At 34.9% G+C, this 21,018-nt stretch overlaps 2 protein-coding genes across 4 annotated transcripts in view; both read right to left on the bottom strand.

Moving 5' to 3' along the window:
- The window catches only part of LOC107655608 (serine/threonine-protein kinase B-raf), a 12,553-nt gene extending 1,282 nt beyond the window's left edge, over positions 1 to 11,271 (bottom strand). Inside the window, exons 1-18 of one of the 2 annotated variants that reach the window (XM_016443170.1) lie at positions 11,123 to 11,271; positions 9,502 to 9,605; positions 9,286 to 9,388; positions 8,882 to 9,030; positions 8,474 to 8,593; positions 7,445 to 7,604; positions 7,010 to 7,049; positions 6,201 to 6,320; positions 4,699 to 4,832; positions 4,491 to 4,608; positions 4,322 to 4,406; positions 2,795 to 2,971; positions 2,591 to 2,637; positions 2,038 to 2,156; positions 1,831 to 1,962; positions 1,515 to 1,649; positions 290 to 443; positions 1 to 191 (exon numbers count right to left, since the gene is read on the bottom strand). The exon at positions 1 to 191 is cut by the window's left edge and continues 356 nt beyond it. In XM_016443170.1, coding sequence (XP_016298656.1) covers positions 169 to 191; positions 290 to 443; positions 1,515 to 1,649; positions 1,831 to 1,962; positions 2,038 to 2,156; positions 2,591 to 2,637; positions 2,795 to 2,971; positions 4,322 to 4,406; positions 4,491 to 4,608; positions 4,699 to 4,832; positions 6,201 to 6,320; positions 7,010 to 7,049; positions 7,445 to 7,604; positions 8,474 to 8,593; positions 8,882 to 9,030; positions 9,286 to 9,388; positions 9,502 to 9,605; positions 11,123 to 11,197 — 1,995 coding nt within the window. In that variant the 5' untranslated portion in view covers positions 11,198 to 11,271 and the 3' untranslated portion in view covers positions 1 to 168. The remainder of the gene's footprint in view (positions 192 to 289; positions 444 to 1,514; positions 1,650 to 1,830; positions 1,963 to 2,037; positions 2,157 to 2,590; positions 2,638 to 2,794; positions 2,972 to 4,321; positions 4,407 to 4,490; positions 4,609 to 4,698; positions 4,833 to 6,200; positions 6,321 to 7,009; positions 7,050 to 7,444; positions 7,605 to 8,473; positions 8,594 to 8,881; positions 9,031 to 9,285; positions 9,389 to 9,501; positions 9,606 to 11,122) is intronic. The other variant, XM_016443172.1, reaches the window with a different exon arrangement.
- A 6,666-nt stretch (positions 11,272 to 17,937) lies between these two features.
- LOC107655561 (28S ribosomal protein S33, mitochondrial-like) lies at positions 17,938 to 19,749 on the bottom strand. Of its 2 annotated transcripts, none has more exons than XM_016443080.1 (3): positions 19,668 to 19,749; positions 19,114 to 19,334; positions 17,938 to 19,026 (listed from the first exon to the last, which is right to left on the bottom strand). In XM_016443080.1, the coding sequence occupies exons 2-3, from the start codon at positions 19,326 to 19,328 to the stop codon at positions 18,921 to 18,923; spliced, it is 321 nt and encodes a 106-aa protein (XP_016298566.1). In that variant the 5' UTR covers positions 19,329 to 19,334; positions 19,668 to 19,749; the 3' UTR covers positions 17,938 to 18,920. The 2 variants fall into 2 exon arrangements, with proteins under 2 accessions (XP_016298566.1, XP_016298565.1); XM_016443079.1 differs by lacking the exon at positions 19,668 to 19,749 and adding an exon at positions 19,538 to 19,647.
- Positions 19,750 to 21,018: the final 1,269 nt, after the last annotated feature.

Below are 21,018 nucleotides of genomic sequence, written 5' to 3'. Positions count from 1 at the left end.
TTTTTATTTTAAAGCAATTCCGTTGAGGCCGTAGCTCTTCGGGTAAAGAGGAAGAAAAACAGCACATTCTTTGAAAACTAGTCCTTTTCTGTGTTATGGATGAACCCACCGTAGGAACACAAGACGTCGTAAAAACTGACAAGGGATGGAGTTTTAGGATTTGCAGCACTATTTAAACGCTGAGAATTCACCTAAAAGGAGACACAAACGACAGATTCGTGTCAGTTTCATACTAATTTAAGCGATACAAGTAAAAAAGGTACAACATTGTTTGTGTACGTGAACTTGCCATAGCCTCCAGCCTGGATGGGCGTCTTTGGGGAAGCGCAGATGTACATGCTGAAGTCCTCTGTCTGGAATCCAGCGCGGTTAAGGGATGGTTCAGAAGCGCTGCGGTGGATCTTGGGCAAAGAGCGTGCCAATAACTCAATAGAGGCCAGGGTCTGCCATAAATAAATAATGCATATTAAAATAAAAATCATGAGAGCACATGTGTTTGGTGCTCACACTGCACATAGTGTGACCCATTAAATATAACTATGAAAAATAAAAGTGATTAATAGTAATAATAGTATTATTACACTTTATTTACTTAATTTTAAAAATAATTTAAAAAATATTATATAAAGTGTGATAATGCTATTATATTTTAAAAATAAAAAAGATTAAATAAAAATACAATCATTTTATAGTACTGTACACTTAAAAAAATACACTGCTTACACATTTACATTAAAATTTTTCATATGAATTTTCAACATTTTCAAATCTAAAATCAGCAAGCTTTTATTTTGGCGGGTTGCCGGCAGGTAGGTAAACACACTGGCTGTTTTAGCACTGCTGAGTTAAGCACGTCAGTGAATGAATGAAATGTTACTGTTTTGCGTTTTGTTGTGAAACTGGCAATGCGTAGCCTAGATATATGCTTTCAGTTTTAATGAAAATCTTGTGAAGTATTACAGTTAGTCGATATAATAAGAGTGATTGTGCATTAACAGCTGTCAACCATGTCGACCATGTGCGCAAATGAGCGGTCTGAACTTATATATTTATTTTGGTCATGCACGCGCATCTGCACGCCACTTATGGCCACCCTTGTATATTATATAATTCTTTTAATTACATATAACATTACCTTTTTATTTATCCAGTGGACAGAGCGCAATAGAGTAAGCGTGAAATAATTAAAATATTAATTTTGTGAATTTATTTCAAGACAAAGCCATAGTTTGTTCTGTAAATCACTACTTAATAAGAAAAAGAAATAAAAGAAGAAATTAAATGTTTCCCCCGCTGTACTGAAAACATACCAATTTTGTGTACTGTTACACCAATAATACATATATATTTTACTAGTATTTGAAATCAAACTAATTCAAATTCAAAGCTGCATTCTGTTAAAGCCACTCTGATGCCATCTTGTGGCAACACACCTTGACATAAATCTGCATGCCCTTGACAGATGGCAGCCAAATTGGAGAAAGCAGAAGTTTGACAGCTGTTCACAACATTACCTGAGGGAAAAGAGGTCTCTCCTCTCGCTTTTTCTTCAGACAATCTGCCATAAGTCTCTTCATGGCCTTGGGGCAATTACTGCGCACTTTGCTCAGGTCAGGAGACAGGTAACCGCGGCCAACCATGAAGATAATCTGGATGAGGAGAGATATGAACATTAATTTCTGCAATTTTCTGATACTGGCAGAAATTAGATTTAAGTCATGTACATCCTCTTACTAGTACTTTAACATTCAAAATTGAATTGATGAGAAAACATCATATGAACTGCTTTGAAGGGATAGTTCACCCAAAATACACTGCTAAGAGGTTCACCTGGTCTCTGTTGTTGATGTTAGAGTAAGGCAGAGCCCCTGACATGAGCTCATAGAGCACAATGCCAAACGCGTAGACATCCGACTGGAAACTGTATGGGTTTTTATCCTGCAGTCTGATCACCTCTGGAGCCTGAAGCAGATCAGCCAAGATTGTCAGTACAGAAGAAACACTTCTGACATAGTTAAGACATGTTCCTTCACTCACCATCCACAAGATAGAGCCAGAAAGCTGCTCAAACTGATGCGAGCCACTCCAGCGGGATTTCACTGTAGCCAGACCGAAATCACCAATCTTTACTGTTAGGTCCTCATGCAGAAATATATCTAGGGAGGTGGTGTTAAGGCTAAGAGCATGTAGACGCTAGGGGTTGAACGACTTCTGATTTTTTTGAAGTCGACTCTTATGTGATGAAAGTCGAGTCGAAGTTGACTAGTCGCTGATGACGTCATTAATGAACAAATAAGTCTGGAGCTGTGACAAACACCTTGTGCACAGCTATGGCATATGACACAGCGCTGCCCACATGGCTATTGCTCCTATAACAGCTGTTTTATCAGTAGATTTCTTATCCTGTTGCGCCCTCTATAGGACCAGCGACTAGTCGACGTCAAGCTTAAAGCATCATGGCAAAGCACTGAAGTCGATTAGTCGGTGCAACCCCTAGTAGATGCACACATATACATACCAGTAGTGACCTGAAAAGATAGATTTATGGATTTTTATATTTCTATAACAATAAAGATTTTACAAAGGATACTGTTACTCTTCAGATCTCTATGGATGATGGACTTGGCGTGCAGATAGCTGTGGATAAAATTATTTACAAGTGTTAAATTCATGCGTCATAACCTGAGCATTTGAGTATCTGATGCCAGCAGGTTTCATGCTTTCTATTCAAGACTTAATGGATTCTTTATTTTTAAACATTACATTGACCTAAAAACTTTGGAGTGTCACTCACTCCATGCCCTGAGCCGTCTGACGGGCAATGTCAATCAGCTTGATCATCTCAAACTTGGTCTCGATGATGTGCAGGTGGTGGTAGAGACTCGAGCCTTCACACCACTGTGTAACAATAGCCAGCTGGGGTTTGGTGGTGTAGCCCATGAAGAGCAGGATGTTCACATGGCGGGTTTTCCTGCGGGAGATAAAGAATTTTCAATATGCTTTGACAGAACAACGTTTTGGTAGCACATAATCTCAAAAATGTGAGACTAACATTTAATGACAAGGTTTACAAATAATGAGTTAATTGAATACTTTTTTTAAGTTTAAAGATTAAGGCTGCTACTTGAGCCATGTATTTTATGATGAATGATGTTTTTACGAAATGAACAATTTTGTTACAATACTGCCTTTTTTAATTGCCATCGCTCAATTCCCAAAAGACGGTATTAATGATAGAAAAGTCAATAGTCAGTGAAAGGAAGTGCTTAACCCTTATGTTAAGTCAATTTTAGAGAATTTCAGTCAAATAAATATTATAAGATTTTGTTTTATTATTTTATTTTATATTTAATTGTGGTCATTTAATTGTTTATATTTAATATAATGAATTAAATTTAATAATATTTTTTGCAACCCTGTTACCAACAATTGGTATAGTTTAAACCCCTTTTGGTTATTCTCTTCTTTTTTGTTAACAACTGTTTATTGAATTTTCTTCTGGGAATAGCAATATAAAACAAAAAGCAACTGTGCAAATTTAGAACCCATCCCAACCCTGGTAGACTTAAAAAATAAATAAATGAATAAAAAAATATGTATATAAAAATTAAAAATAAATAAATAGTAATAATAAAAATAAATGAATTAATAATAGATAAATAAATAGCAATAAAATAATTTTTTACAAATATTTTAGAAAAGCTGACACAACATTAAAAGCTGAATGCCATAAATGTACAGTTTTCACATTAGATCCATGTATACGAGAAGTTGAGAGTTCCATCGAGATAATGTCCAACAAATACACAGTCCAGGTTCGTATGTCGGTTATTTTCTTCTAATAAAAATTAAATAAAAAATAAATACAAATTTATAACAAAACAATGAGGTCAAATTATTATATAATTATCATTACATTTCATTAAAATGTTTCATTTAATTTAGTTACATTTTTTGCAACCCTGTTACCAATAATTGGGATAGTTTAAATGATGATTTTGATGATTTTCTTCTTATAAAAATAGGGGAAAAAAACAATAAATACAAATGTTTAAAAAAATAAACAATGAAGTTACATTTATTTTATACTAATTTTACACTTAATATAATTGTTTAATTTAATTTAATTTTTTGCAACCCTGTTACCAATAGTTTAGATAGTTTAAAACCCTTTATATTATTTTCTTCTAATAAAAATTACATTTAAAAAAAAATTTTTGGGGAAAAAAAAAAAACTATATTGGTTAACCACTACCTGAAACCTACAATTTGGACAGACACTATCCCTGTTTTAAAATGGCGAGTAATTTTAAGCTCTTACCTGAGGACACCCACTTCATTCTTAAAGGCCTGTAGCTGCTGTGGAGTGGGAGCTGTGACATTCAACATCTTTACCGCCACATCACCTGAGGAAGAAGACGACACACATTTAGCCTTTTCTGTACATTCCTTTATCATCTTTAGACCAAAACTGTTCTCAGAGGACCTACCGTGCCACTTCCCCTTGTAGACTGTTCCAAAAGAGCCAGATCCTATCCGCTGTCCCAGGGTGATCTGACCTTCTGGGATCTCCCAGTCATCGCTGGAGTCCCGTCGACCCAGGGTTTTCTAAATATTAGACAAAATAAATGGCAAAAACCATCTCGAATGACCTTTGAACTGGACTAGATGTGTCAAGTAAGGTAAAGAAATCTTCACCATTTTATTGCGGTCCTCAGACGAAGACGATGGCTTCCGCTCTCTCGGTGGGCAGGGTGATTTGGACACCTTCACATTGGGCAGGGAGCCAGGCAGGGAGGCAGGAGGTGTGGCCGACAGGCCTGTTGTGGAGCCTGGCATTACGAGAGGTTGAGAAACAAAGTAAAGTTACTTTAACAGGAAATATGAGAGCCAAAGAAGAGAGAGACAGAGTAAGAGGGGAAGGAGACAGAAGGAAAGGAATAAAATCTTAGAGAGTCACTTGGGGGGAGAAAGAGAGGAAAGGATCACGTCACAGCCCATGCAGTGTGAAATAAGGGGCTGTGAGCGATATATGCCTCGACTGAAGTATACTATCAAATCCTGAGCCACACCCCATATCTCTTTCCCAATGGAAAACCAAAAAGTATCCCCAAAAATGTCAAAAAAAAAAAAAAGTCACATAGATCTGTACGCAAAAGTACTGCAAGTAGGGATTAAAACAAACAATTCTGGCAGGTATCAGTGTTCTTATTGGTAACTAAAACTAAAATATTTTTTTTCATTTGTTAAAAAAAAATACTGTTAAATAAAAAACTGTAAGATGAAAATCTTAAACTTAAATAAAAAAAGAATATTAGTTATGTTGCCATGGCAAGTAGTTGATATAAAATACGTTTAAATTTAAAGACTAAAATTACTAAAACTGAATTTTTTTTAAAGCTAATTAGAAATATAAATAAAATATACATTTTATATAAGCATATCAAATTACTAAAACTTGAATGAAAACAAAAACAGAAAATATGAAAATAAAACCTAATTCAAAATATTAATAAATACTATTTAAAATAACACTGTCCGATGCAATAAGCCAATAATTGTTTTTACGTTATGGTCAGTAACTAATACTAAAATTCAAAACTATTTTGTCTAAACAAATAATAAAAAACAAAATGCTAAATAAAATAAAAAATAAAATTCAATCAAGTCAATTTAGGCATCACAACATAGTGTACAGTATAAAAAAATACTATATATTATTACTGTACTGTACTGGATATTCATTTTGAGATTTGCTTTTTAAGATTGTTTTTTTTTTTAAATTATTTTGTGAGAACTGCATTTTAAGATTACATTTGACTGTTATTATTTGTGTTTCTAAAGAATAACCGAGTGTTAGACAATGGCACATGTGACCTAAATAAAATATACATTATATTTTTAATATTAACCGATTTATTATTATTTAAAAGGGGGCCTGTACTTCTGAAATGTCTGAGTGACACGTGCCATTCTTTGCTTTACTAGCTGAGTCAAGTGTATTGAGTTGAGGAAAAGTGACTGCAGCCCATCAAACATCAGTGAAAGAGTTTGTGTGAGAGAAGTGGCAGAGAAAGTGAGAATTTAAAGGAGGAGGAGTGAAATTGGAAACACACAAGGTGGAAGAGAAACACAGACAGACAGACATGCAAAAGACGAGACAAGGAGTGGGACACAGCCATGCACAAAAGCCTAGCTACCTCTGAACACTGGCTCAGGCTCAAAATCAAAGACAATGTCATTGGGGTGGGAGGACAGAAGGGGGCTTGAGGTCCGTGTTCGGTTCTTCCTCAAGCAGCGGGCTGGGTGTTGCGAGGGGGCTGCAGGGGGAGAGAGACAGACACGGGATCACTGGCCCACGAAGCTCAGGTGCACTTCCTGTCACCCACTACCAAAATCCTGTGTCTACTCTCAGAGGTTGTTTAGAGAAGATCAAGTGAATTATAGGTGACACAGAGCCAGTTTTTCATTATTTCTGTATACAGTCTGTCCTTAAAGGGACAGTTCACCCTAAAATGAGAATTCTGTTATCAATTACTCGCCCTTTGTTTTATGGAAAAGAGCAGCTCGAAAATTCTTCTAAACATCTTCTTTTACCTTCCACAGAGAAAAAAAAAAAAAAAAGAGTCATACAGGTTTGGAACGACACCAGGCTGAGTAAATGATGACTGAAATTTCATTTTTGGGTGAACTGTCTCTTTAAACTTAGTTCTGGGACATGTTTTGAAGAAGCAGGAAGGACAGGGGCGGGTTTTGAGAACACAGATTAGGAATTAGTAGTTTACAGCAGGCCAGTAGTGATAAAGAAAAGGGCTGAAGCAATTCACAAGCGGGCAGGGGAGAGAAAGGCCTGTTTGTCAGCTTTTACTAGCAGGCAGAGTGAAATGGATCAGCTATCCCAAACTTCTAAGGCCAATGACACAGAGATAGCACAAAGACATGGGATGATGGAAAGCCATTTGAATTCGGTGTGTCTTAGTGTATGTTTTCTGTTTCGTACAGCACTTACCTCCATCTGACCTCGGTAAGCCTTGATCACGGATCAAATCCTGTACAGAAATAACACCGATTAGCAGGGAATTGGGGAGACCAGGGCAATTGTAACATTTTGTGCTTTTTGCTTACTTCAAATGTACCTTACGTTTTTTGGGGGGGTATAAGAAACTTCTATATTAATAGACTTAAAATAAACAAGATTATATGGTTGAGGGCACGTAATGTTAACACATTTAATAATAAATAATATTAATTTAAATAAATAATATAATGTATCTAAAATAAAAGAACACTTCAAATATGATCAATAATATTACTGGATGCTAATTTTTCAGATTCAGGAAGTGCAAAGTAAAGACATTTTTAAGTTGGGCCTATAACATTAAAATGGATTAAATCCTTTTGACTAAAATATATTGGTTAGCTGTCCCAACTGTCCAGTTCTCACATCAATGTTGACCGGCTCGATGGTGTTGATATGGACGTTAGGGGCTGAGGAAGAGCGATCCCTCTGGCCAAACTGGTTGCGGTGGTCCTCTTCTCCAGGTCTGAAGGACTGTGGGATAGGGATGGATTTGGACGGGGACACAGTAGGATGGCACAGAGACCTGGAGAAAACAGAGACAGGAGAGTACAATGTAATTCTGCACAATACACGATTAAAAGCCACCTACACACTACAGTATATAATTAATGTGACCCTTAATGTGACAGTTTCTCAATTAAAAGGTACATAGCAGATACATTATACATACACACTACCATTCAAAAGTTTGTTTGTTTTTTCTGAAAGAAATTAACACTTTTATTCAGCAAGGATGCATTAAAATGGATCAAAATTGAGAGTAAAGACATTTATAATGCTACAAAAGACAACTACTTCAAATAAATACTTTCCCTTTTAACTTTTAACTTTATTTATTGAGGATTCTGAATAAATATTCCACAGTCCACAAAAATATTAAGAAAAACTCTTTTTAACATTGATAATAATCAGAAATGTTTCTTGAGCACCAAATCAGAATATTAGAATGATTTCTGAAGGATCATGTGGCACTGAAGACTGGAGAAATAACCGCTGAAAATCTTTGTCATCACAGGAACAAATTACATTTATTTAAAACAATTATTTTGAATTGTAATAACATTTCACAATATTACTGATTTTAATGTATTTTTTGATCAAATAAATGCAGCCTTGGCGAGCATAAGAGACTTCTTTGATAAACTTACCAACCCCAAACTTTCGAACAGTAGTGCAATAAAAATTGAATCTAAAAATATATATGATTATTAAATCAAATATATAAATATAGATTATAATTTATAACTTGATGTACATTCATATAAATATAATATATAAATATATAATTATATGTATTCATCGTATTTATTATTAAGATATACTCTACTTCTATATTTATTATTAAGATATACTACATGGTCACTGGAGTGCAGATGTGGACTAAAATCTTACCCAGTGGACTCGGATGGAGGGAGGGATGGACACATCTCTGACAGGGGTGTCGTGCCCTCTGATGACGCCTCCTCCTGGGTAATAGGGTGGTACACCAGAAATTTTGATGCCAGCAATAAACTAAATAACAAAATTATAAACAAAAAATGATAACATCAGTACAAATAAATTATGCATAAGCATCACTTACCCAAAGCACATTGGACTATTTCCAATTGGACAAACTATACACAAGATATGTAAACTATTTCAAATATGGTGAATACTCATATGTAAGAAATAAACATTATTTTATTATTTTATTTGACACATTATTCACATGCTTTATTTAACTGTGCATCCTGCATGGAGCAAATTTCACCCTTTTATGCATAATGCAGAAGTGAAACATCACCCATGAACACTCACTCCAGCTGATCATAGTTGACACACATGAGCGGGACCTCTGTGCTGCAGCGCTGGTGGAACTTGTAGCCACACGTCTGGCAGCGGAAGCCCTGAAACAGCAGCTTCCGGCAAAAGTCACAGAAGGCCAGCGTGAAGAAGGTCTTTCGCACCTGTCGAGTCACCAAATAACACTTACAGTTATTACAAAGAATCTGAATGCTTCCAAAAAACAATATATATTACGGTCAGGTTGGATGAGAAAGAGCTCAACATGTCTTTAATGTGTCAAGGTGAATTTAAGAAGAGTAAAATCAAGAATAGAAATGACCACACCAATGACGTCAACTGTCGGCTCTAACTTCCTCCTTTTTGTCATTTCAGATTGATTTTAAGCCACAGTTTGTGGTCAGCTTCATCATACTCACAAAATTATGGGTCGTCAGTGGCACATTCTCTAAAACCTCGACATGAAGCTCCTCCCCTGTCAACCAGGAAATGTCTGTGTCCCAGCCAATAGGCTTCTTCTCCCTAATGTGGGCGGGACAGTCATTAAATATGAAGTACTGCTCGCAGTGTGACATAGCCTTGGCTTGTTTTTGCAGTAATGATGGTAATGTGCGCATTCAGAATACAGTTCTTACCCATCCTGAACCCTGTAAACCGCACAGCATTCTGGGATCAGGCCTCGCATCATGAGAGCCTTCTTTAAGGAGTCTCTCACCGTCATCCCACAACGAGCTGGAACCTGAAACACACATGTAAACCACTTACTCAAGTCACTTTCATCTCTTACAGTGAGACTGTGGTTGCGTCTGGGTGTGTTTTGATTTCTTGGCTCCAACTCATTCTGCCGCATCTCTTTGCTAAACCAACAGAGACAAGCTGAGCACATAATCAAAATAAAGGGGGCCACCTACATTGGCTCATTTCCCATGGAGTCCCACCGCTCTACAGTCTGGTTGGAGTGGAAATTCCTTCCAGAAGCCCTTCCTTTCTAAACCCTGCCTATAACCGTACTGTGAAGTATGGTCGAAATATCCTACCATCTCCGTTCATAACAAAAATTCTTTAATCCACTCATGGGCAAAATATTACTGACATAATACACCTCCTTTTTTTCCCCATCAGAGCCCTTACCTAATGCTCTGTCATCAGGCCAGTATCATATTAGTAGTGTGCAGAATTTACATTATAGTGTTTAGTTATAATAATATTTTGAATTCTCTTTTATTTTAGTTTTTCAGTTTTCAATTTAATTTTGTCACATGCTTGTCATTTTATTAGTTTAAGATTTCTAACTTTATGTTTTTAGTACAATTTATTTTTGCATATATTTTACTAGTATTATTTACATGCTATTATAGTAGTTTGAATTCATTTATTTTTATATTTATATTAGGTTTTAGCTATAGATTTATATAGTGTTCATTTATTTTTATATTATATTAGTATTATTTACACACTATTATTGTATTTAGTAATATTTTTAAATTAGCTTTTATTTTTATATTTTCAGTTTTCATTTTCATTTTAGTTCTGTCATGCTTTTCTCATTTTTTATTCAGTTTTGTTTTTAAGATTGCTATAGCTTTTGTTTATGTTTAGATTATATTAGTATTATTTACATACTATTATAGTATTTACTAATATTTTGATTTAGCTTTTATTTTTATATTTCTAGTTTTCCTTTTAATTTGAGTTGTGCCATATGCTTTTGTCATTTATTATTTTTAGTTATTTCTTTAATTTTTAATAGTTTTCATTTATTTTTATATTATATTAGTATTATTTACATAGTATTTAGAAATATTTTGAATTCGCTTTTTTAATATTTATTTTAATCTGTTTTTGACATTTTTATTAGTTTAGTTTTTTTTAAAGATTTCTTTAGTTTGCTTGCTTTAGTTTTAGTTAACAAAAACAACACTTCATTAGACATCATTTAATGAAAAACAACTAAATTTTTAATCTGTAAATCACATAAAGCTACTGTAAAACTTCAGAGATCTTGTTATATAGTTATATGGACTGTTATCCTTCCTACTTTTTAGTATTGTATAGCAGAGAGAAGCCTGAACATTCCGCAGAATAATAATTTTTTTAGGTTTTTACTAGGACTGTAACACATTATCGATTGTAATGTAAATAATTACTTACATCATGCAAATTATTTGAATTATGTTCATCATTCACACTAAATTATCTACATATAAAAGTGAAACAGTACCAAACAACAAGCAATAACCAACAACAACAACTCACCACTGTCCTCTGTTTGTTGGGCAGGAAAACCCTTACGATGGGTTTTTGGGGCGAGCGGGGATTTCCCCGTGTCATGTCTGTGGGGGTCTGCAGGACAGCCAAGGTGTTTGGGGTGGAGGGGGCGCTCTGGACACCCGGTCCCTTCACATCCAGCTGGGTGGGTGTGGGCGAGGAGCAGAACTCTGTTCCGTTCCCAATGGCCTCCAAAAGCTGCTGTTCCCGCTGCTGTAATGCATCTAGCTTACTAGTGTACTCTTCATAGGCCTGTGGCATGGAGGAAATAAATCATGAATACTTTATGAACGTTTCACATAAATGCTCATGTTTTGAAACTGTTGAAGGATACAGATCTGAGGTTATGCATTAGCCGATATTGCATACACAGAAACTAAAGGCCTTATCAGTTCCTTTGAATTTATTCAGTCATTTCAAACATTAGGGCAATTATGTGCCAGAATCCCTAGATAGGCGGCTGCCTAGTTGTAAGTGATCAATGTTCTATGTAGACAAAAACTATGAGTTACATACATACACATATATATATATATATATATATATATATATATATATACACATATATATATATAGTTTTCCATTATCATGTTGCTAAGCTAACAACAATTAGTATAAAAGCATATTCACACATTCATATTTAGAAAAAAAAAACTAACTAGATTTGACTAAATCTAAATACTTCGATAAATATTAAATTAATTATATTTCAATTAATTTCTCCCACCTGCTTATATGTGGATTTCTGCACTATGCTTGTTGCAATGTATTATAGGATGGATACTTAGGATGCCCCCATAGAATTTGACTAAAAAGGCATTTTCAGCTTTTAGACTTAAACTTAACTTGCTGTGTTTTTTTGAATGTGTCTATGATGCCTTAAAATGCTACCTACATAGGCGGCTTTCTAGATTTTGAAACAAAGCCCAAAAGTTAATCGTAACTACAGATGGCGTAAAAAATTCCAGTTACTTTATTCATGATATTCTTCATTTATAACATCATGTATCTTTGAAAATGAACGTTTTTGGTATAGTAAAACATCTTTATATTACTTTCACATCACACTCATGACAGCAACTCGTTTGTCGGGCCAACTCACCTCCAGGTATATAGATGGCGGATTGTGTTCTCCTCCAAACTTATCTAAAAGGGCTTCTAGGTGCTCTTGGGTTAACTTAATCATCTGTTTGATGTTCCATATCTGCAAATAAAATTAGAGTTAGCAAACCAATTTTCCCAGCTTCCTTTCCTAGCTGATTCCTAGATTGATCAGAGATCTTTGAATTTCACTATACATGAGTAAGGACCTAATTTTCAGGCTAAATCTAATAAACAGAATCATTTGCTTGTCTTCACTAAGCTGTAAAATCTGACACTGACGGCTGTCTCTAGCCCTGCCCACAGAAACTGTGATATAGTGATTAAATCTGAGGTGTGAAGTAAACAGACAGTGAGCATTAGCAAAGAAACCGCTGCAAAATGCTTCAACTTAAACTGAAGTGTATTTTTTTTGTTAAATACTTTGTCCAGTCTCAAACTTAAATTGCTGAGACAATTTTAAGCCGTTCATAGACTTATTTTCCTGAAAACCGCCAACACTCTGGCACTTTCAAAACCTGACATGGCAGTATTGTCTCAACCAATGGTGTGTGTGTTGGGGGCGGGACTATCCTTGTGTCTGACCAATGGAAACAGGAGATCTTCAGGAAACCTTTTTTTTTTGGCAATCGACCCTTCTTAGAAGAATTATGCATTTTATGCAACTTTAATGTACAAAAATCTGACATTCACAACCATAATATGAATATGTTTAAACATTTGAGGCTATTTATCAGGAGATGATTGATCTGAAAATTGTAGTTGTTGAAGATTTTAATTGCAGCACATTTTAAAAACCATTGGTGTGCCTGAGGTCATGACTGTGGGCAACTGCAATTTGGGAAAAAGTACTACCACATCCAATATTAGAAACTTTTCTCTCTTAATTTAAAGTACTACAAAATTACAGCCAAGCATTTGCTCAAGGAAACGTGCAAGCAATGCACTTGTTCCAAATAGCCAATAAACATTTTTCAAGTTTGCCAAGCAATACATGCAGCATCATAAAATACTCCCAAGTTCACTGGAAAATGTTCTAGCCCAAGAAAACACAATCTGACAGTGCTACAAAGTAGGGATGCGCCGATCCGATATTCATATCGGGTATCGCATTTAAAATAAATGTATTTTAATTTTATAGTATATACTTATATATACATTCATTAATGTTTTTAATGAATGGATTTTATAATAATACAAATAGCAATGTGTAACATTTTACCATATTTAGTGCAACACTTTTATTTGTTCCCCACAAAATATTGTTTTTTCACTAAATGTTTGGATTTCTAAAATTATTGTGCACTGATTTTTCTAGAATAACTTTTGCTGCCGAATTATCCACTAACCTAGTTTATGATACATTTTTGTCATAGATTATAAATATACATAGGCCTATATTTTTTCATATTTGTTTATTTTATTTTATAATGAAGTAGTCTGTATCTAGTAGATTGTGAAATAATGATTATCAGTTCCACACACAGAGATATATAAATTCTACATTTATTTAAATGAGGGAAAAAAACTTCACTAGTATCGGATCAGAATCGGTATCGGCCAATACCGAACCCTAGGTATCGGAGGCAAAAAAGGCGGATCGGAGCATCCCTACTACAAAGCTTTACAAGTAAACTTTATTATGATCACCATTTGGAGAAACAATTTTCCAGCAGACTGTCAAGAAACTTGGAATGCCTCTACGTCCCTTGAAATAGCACATTTAAGTGCATCTAACTTTAGTTCTGATTAAAAATCCTGCATTCCGAGACTCAAGCTGCCACTTGATTCCTAATCAACGTTGCAGATAAACTGGCTCTACTAGTCAAATTAGTGCGAAAAAAGGCTAAAAGGCATCTGTGACAAGGGACTTTCTCAGTAGACTTGCCAGTATAAACTCCTGAAAGACAAAGATTGCTGACAGTTTCTTAAACAGACATTTGTTACAAGCCTTTCTTTTAAAGCAAACCTCATGTGGTAATAGACTGCGTGTTTCCAACATGATGCAGCATAACCGAGACAGTTTAAAATAGCTCAATACATGTGAAATAATTGCAGCCATCTACAACTTCTCTACAAAGAGGCTCAACGATGAAAATTCTGCCATCATTTAGGCCTACTCATCCTCGTGCCATTTCAAACCTTATGACTTTCTTTTTTTTATATGTACAACACAGCAGCAGAAATTTTGAAGAATATAGTTTTTTTCCCCTTCAAAAAAAATTACAAAAAAAAAAGGAACTGGAATTTTACACTTGAAAAAATATGCAAACACCAAAAAAAGTAGTTCATATGACTTGCATTTGACTTGTGAAGTCATACAATATCACTATATAAAGAACAAACTGAAAATGTTTGAATGATTTGATAATGAATTGGACTGAAGCAATTCCCAAGTTCAATTCGATCTTGTTACCAACCCACTGGAATATAATAGGCTATATCATATAACATGATACTTTTATGATGCTTTTGAATCTCTTTTCAACCATAAAAGCTCCAGTGTAATTGTATCAAAACAAAAGATCATTACATTCTTCCATGTATCTTATCTTTTATACAAGTCATAGCTGTAGAACTACACAATGAGAAGTTTATGTTCCTTCAACATTCATGTCAGTAATGCAGCAATGTGAAAACTCACTTATGCCAAATATTCAAGATTCCGGGTCAATGTAAAAGTTTAGGATCTCCCATTGCAAACCCTATCAAACTATTCTTTATTGGGAAGATATGATGTGAACTCTTCAAAGTCTAATGTGGTTATGGCAGTGACAATCAATAAAACTACTAACTAAGTTCATGGACTCTTCAATCGGATGCAATCATGCTCCATTCTTTAACAATACCACATTTTCACTTCAAGTATGAGTAAAAAAGGTAATAAACTAAATATAGATGCCCTTTTAAAAAGAAGCAAGACAAGTCCTGTGTATAATCGGACAGTATAGCCATTACAGGAGCCAGCAGTACAATTAATCTAATTACCACTAAGCACTCCTACAATGATAACTTACACAAGCTGCTCTTTAATTCAACTAGTCTGCCAGCAAAATAGGTAAGCTGTTTCCTGAATGACCAGGTTTGTGACCTGTTCCATGATGGTGTAAACTTTCTTTACTTTCCAAATGAAACATAACGAATGGATGCTCTGCAGGAAAATCCATGTTAAGTTCGTAGGAGAGTTTAGAAAAATGGTAGATGGTTTCTAGATAGCTTGAGAATAAAGAAACCAGCTGTAATGTTCCAGAAACACAGCTACCTTTTGGTAAAACTGTTTTTGGATTATTGTAGCTGGTTTAAAGCTTGCATGCAACTAACCAGCTAGTAATAGGTGGTTTCTGGAACATTGTAGATGCTCCAACCTGGTCAACCAGGCTCCAAAATACAGCTAAAGTTACTAACTTAAACTGGACGTTCCTGCAGGGTGCAGAATGTACCCACGAAATACCCCAGTGTGTACATCGAACAGCAAAGACCCCCTATAGCAGCAGAAGTGATTTGTGCACAGTCAGCTGACAGCTTAGAAGAAAGATGCACAATGCAATAAATTTGCACGGGATCAAAAATAAATGTAGAACGTTAGCAGGACCAAATGCACGAGCACTATGGCATCACTGCAGATTTAAATGTAAATGCATTCGAACGCAGACTCAGCTCGCGCCAGCTGGTGACACACAGGAGATAAAACAATGCATGCGAGCCGTTAATATTCCCCGTTGCATCTGTAGTTTCCCATTAATAAGATGCATCGCAAGGTGAGATATGTAGCATGCATGCATGCTATGCAGCAGGGTCGGGGGGAAAAATAAAGCCAATGAAACACGAACAGGCCTTCTGATAAACATCGGCTCAGAGAACTGCAATGAGAGAATTATAAATGGCGTCATTCGGAAATGCACCTTGCGAAAATGCATAAGCGCACGATATAAGAGTTGCTCTACTATATATATATATATATATATATATATATATGTATGTTCGTGCATCATCTCGCCCCCTGCAATGCATTGCATCCCCACACGATCCGTATTACAAACGAGACAGGAGGGGGAGACAGATTCACCAAATGTAAACCCGTAGAGGGGTAAATGGGGATACTGGACGCCGACCAGTGCGCTAATATTAAAGTGTAAATTATAATGTCACAAATTTGTTTCAGCTATGTGGTTCATGCAACTTAAATGATCCCTTCTTACGTTAATAGCCCATCAGGTTGACCATATATAAAGGTAACTGTTTTATCCAATAACTCCCAAAAGCTTGATTTTAAGCCAAAAGCTCTGCATATAAACATTAATATTTATGTATATCACCTGACTAAGCACTAAGCAGTCAATCCAACATGATCTCACATCACTATCAGGTGGCCAGAGGGGTACAATTTTCTGAAGAAATAATAATTAACCCTATAAAGTCTACTGTATCATATTTAGTATCTAAATTTCTAAGGCCTCTCAGCAATATCAAAACTTCGCTGAAAACATTCTTCGACGTGCCTTCTGATAGTTCATACTTTTTAGTAAGTAAAGGGTCAATATCACTGTAGGGTGCCTTTTGGTGTCCTGTACATAAACAACTCATTTGCCATGATAACAAAAGCATTACTTGGCTCTTTAGATACATTTCCTAGATTTTTTTTTTAGTTTTGTATAAAAGGATGCGTGTTATTTTGCTATATCTCATGCACTGCTCATTAAATTTGAATGATAGTAGAATATTGTCAAAACATAAAATAAATAAAAAAATTATCCTATTAATATTTTGTTAAATAAGAGTTTACTCAATTTGAGTGTATTGATCATTTGGTAATAAAAACAATATTTTTATTTAATAAAAAAGAAGAGTTTGTCCATGTCACTTGAATGGTTGTCCACCCTGTCGGGAATCTGCCCCTTTAATAAAAGGCCATCCACTTTAGTGACATTAGGACAACAGATTTTTTTTCTCTTCAGTGGCGGGAATTTCAACGGCTGAGGTGAGTAAGTTGGTGACTTTTCAATTGACACATTTTCTTCTTATGAGTTTGTTTACTTGCTTTGCTAAATCAAATTCAACCAACTTCTCTTCAACAACCAGACTAAATATTTAGCTAGTCACAGTTTGTTGTAAGCTAATATGCTAATTGAAGCTCAAAATGTCCACCCTGTCGGCCACTTAGACTCGATAGAGTGGACATAAACATGACAGGATGGACATAGCATTCATTTGTAATTAATATTGCTAAAAACTAAAATGGGGGGGGTATATCAATGTGATTATATTATTTATTATAATATATTTTTTAATAACCGTTTAGGAAAGGGACATCATACCTTTCAGAAAATATAATTTGCATCTTAATTTTGCAATGAAAACGTATTTAACAGTAATATATATGTCCATAACAGGGTGTGGACATATCTTATGGTTTATGCTTTGAATAATGGCCCATAATTATCTAACATAAAAAAAAATGTGTGGGAGCTCAGCTAATATGTTTCTATAGTACTTGAGTGTCTACTATTTATGACATGACATAAAGCGAATACTCAAAATCTTTGAGTATTGTGAGGGTTGAAAGGCACTCTATGGTGATATTGACCCATAAAGCATTGATTTAAAAAAGTAAAATAAGAAGAAAGAAGTAAATACTAAGAAGTATTATGAGGAGATAAAGAGTGACAACAGATATTTGTTTTTTTTATGTAAGTAGTCTGCTATACTCCATAAAAATCGGTTTACAATATCAAGCTAATAGACTTTCATAATTGCAATTCATTTCAATATCAACTGCACCAAATTGCATATTTTTAATAAAGTAATAATGTTGAGATGCTCCATATTCGTCACACCAGATGTTCAACTTTGACATGGGATTGTTAACGTTTAAATGCTGCAGTTGTTTTTATGACCATAATTGTGTGCAAATATAGTTAACACTTAAAAATTATGTTATTGGCTGTAAAAGGTCCAGGAGAGTAATTTGATTAGTAAAATGTACAAAGAGAGAAAAGATGCAAGTCACGATGACTTCAAAAATGTCCAGTACAATTATTCAAGTATTTTGCACTCTTGCAGATGACTGATGCTCAGAAAATTAAAAAAACATCCCATTTAATAAATTAGACAATTCTGGAAAATAGATCATGGAACAGGAACCCAATCTGGTGAACAAGAAATTGATGACCGCTACACCTATTATTGGAACAGATTTAAGATGCCTTTTTATCATATTAGGGAAAAAATGATTGGATATGGGCAGGTTTACGGAATAGCATGTCTCCCACAATCAAAATTATTGCTACACATGCATAATTTCTAACATGATCCTGACTGACTTATTTCCATTATGGGTCCATTACAATATCTGGTATATTGATTTGTTGGCACAAATGTAGCAATTTAAAATGAATTATTTCTTGTATGTAGCCCAAGCTTTGGCATAAGGGTTTATGGGCTCTTGCAGTGTATTCTTAGGAAAACAAACCTAAGAGGTGTTGGTGAGGTATGCTGAGGATGTCCCAACATTGTAAATTCAGCATTTGTGTTTTTGTTTCACCATCATCTCTGCTAATAGAACATATCACACCACAGTCATAAACATGTCCTGTTGTCCATACAGGTACAACTCGTGTACAGAGCTTCTTCATCAGTATCTCCATTCATAATGTCCTTTCATAAATAGTAGATGAAATGTGCTGGTCTACTTCTTCTTTGCGGCTCTCTTCCCTTCTCCCTTCTTGGGTTTTCCTTTACCCCGCAGTTTTCTCAAGCGCCTCATTTCCTCCTTGAAATCCTGGTGCTCATCCCTAAAACAATAGCAAAGAACCGTTAACTGCACAAACAGCAGAAGTTGAAGATCAAATGTTCAGAGGTGCACTATAACCAGAGCTTACCTGAAAAGCCCCATGAATCTGAGCTTCTGAGTCATTGAATAGTAGATCTTGTGTGGGGGATACCAGTCATACACTTCTTTTCTCTGGGCCAGAGGGGGTTCTTTAAACAACTCTACCACTTTCATGGATTTGGAGTCTGTGTGACGGGTCACATCTCCAAATATCCGAGCGCTCAGACGGGCCATGCGCAGGGCATAGCTAGACAGACCAGCCATCTTCACCTAACAGAGTATACACAGATAAATGCATAGAATGATAATGTCTTATCATTTCTATGAATGCTTTAATGGAAATAAAAATGAATAAAATATAATACTATTTTAATATCTTTAAAACACAGTCGTGCATTTTATTAAAGAGTCTGCAGTTGCTTTGTATATAAACCTAAGTTAGCAGATAACAGGTCTAAAATTTGTATTCTTACCCTTTAAAAAATCCCGAAAGAATCAGTCGAGGTCCAAAAATATATGCTTTATTATAAAAGCATGTGGACAGAAATGAAGTATTGACAAAATATATTTGATAGAGCCTTACATTTAGTACATTTTAAATACCTTTTTAGCTTGAATGACTTAGCCTCTATACTGTAGAAAAGATCGTGTGCGTCACAGGAAGTCGTACGCCTGTGTAATCATTCCGTATGCGAATATTTGCCAAGATAAGAGTTCTGTCGAAGTCTGTGTGTGCTGTAATTATTTAATCATTAGAATAACTTGGTGGATAACTTTATAGAATAATTGATACCTATTTATTTAAATTGAACATTAATGTTAACAGTTTCTTTATTAAATTTCGTTCTTAAACCGAAAACCCAACCATTAAGCATATGATTATTGGACAATTCATTAAAAAAAAGACTTCTTCGAGCCCTATTATTCTTCTTCTAATTATTATTCTCATATTAAACGTTTTAAAACCACCCTATAAGGGCTGCGTGACGAACACTAGATTTGCTCTGATATCTTTGTGCACTAGATGGCGATATATGCATTAAAGAAATTTAAAACGGGAGGAAAGCACATAGCCTATGATATAAATAAATAAATAGTTTCTTTATTAAATTTCGTTCTTAAACCGAAAACCCAACCATTAAGCATATGATTATTGGACAATTCATTAAAAAAAAGACTTCTTCGAGCCCTATTATTCTTCTTCTAATTATTATTCTCATATTAAACGTTTTAAAACCACCCTATAAGGGCTGCGTGACGAACACTAGATTTGCTCCGATATCTTTGTGCACTAGATGGAGATATATGCATTAAAGAAATTTAAAACGGGAGGAAAGCACATAGCCTATGATATAAATAAATAAATAAATTGATGGACAGCTCTCTGGATTAGCATGACAATCACGTTTTTCTTTTCCTTCCAGAGGATGTATCTATTAACACAATTCTGGCGACAAAAAAAGGAACAAGATAACACATCCTCAAATAGCACAAGACAAATTGCCTTGTGTATATCGGCTGCATTTTTTAGATTACATTGTTCATTTTTCACTGTTAGCTGCAAATAAGTTCCAAACAAACTTTGCCTCATTTTAAAATGTAGCTAATTAAAATGTAGCTGTCAAGCTGTCATTCATACTGTCCTAGAGACAACAATTACAGTCCAATAAAATTCAATAAAGAAAAGACATCTCAGAATGTGTAATAAGAGTCAATCCAATGCATCCAAGTCAATATTATGCGGTTTCAGACCCATTTTGCAAATTATGTCACATTCAATATTTCAGTCTGTCAGTAGTAGCATTTGCCTAAAATATGGCATAAAGATCCACTTTATTTCCAGTTTTCCTCAATTCTGAGACAAATAGCCTACCTGACCTTATTTTCACTCGGATGCTGACTTTTAAATGCAAAACTTCTAAAATATTGTTTCATATATAATTATGTGTCACCC

The sequence above is a fragment of the Sinocyclocheilus anshuiensis genome, unplaced genomic scaffold (genome assembly GCF_001515605.1).
Source record: "Sinocyclocheilus anshuiensis isolate Anshui unplaced genomic scaffold, SAMN03320099.WGS_v1.1 scaffold916, whole genome shotgun sequence".
Taxonomy (NCBI): Eukaryota; Metazoa; Chordata; class Actinopteri; order Cypriniformes; family Cyprinidae; genus Sinocyclocheilus; species Sinocyclocheilus anshuiensis.
Note: the sequence above shows the minus strand (reverse complement) of the source record. Positions and strands in the feature narration are given on the sequence as shown.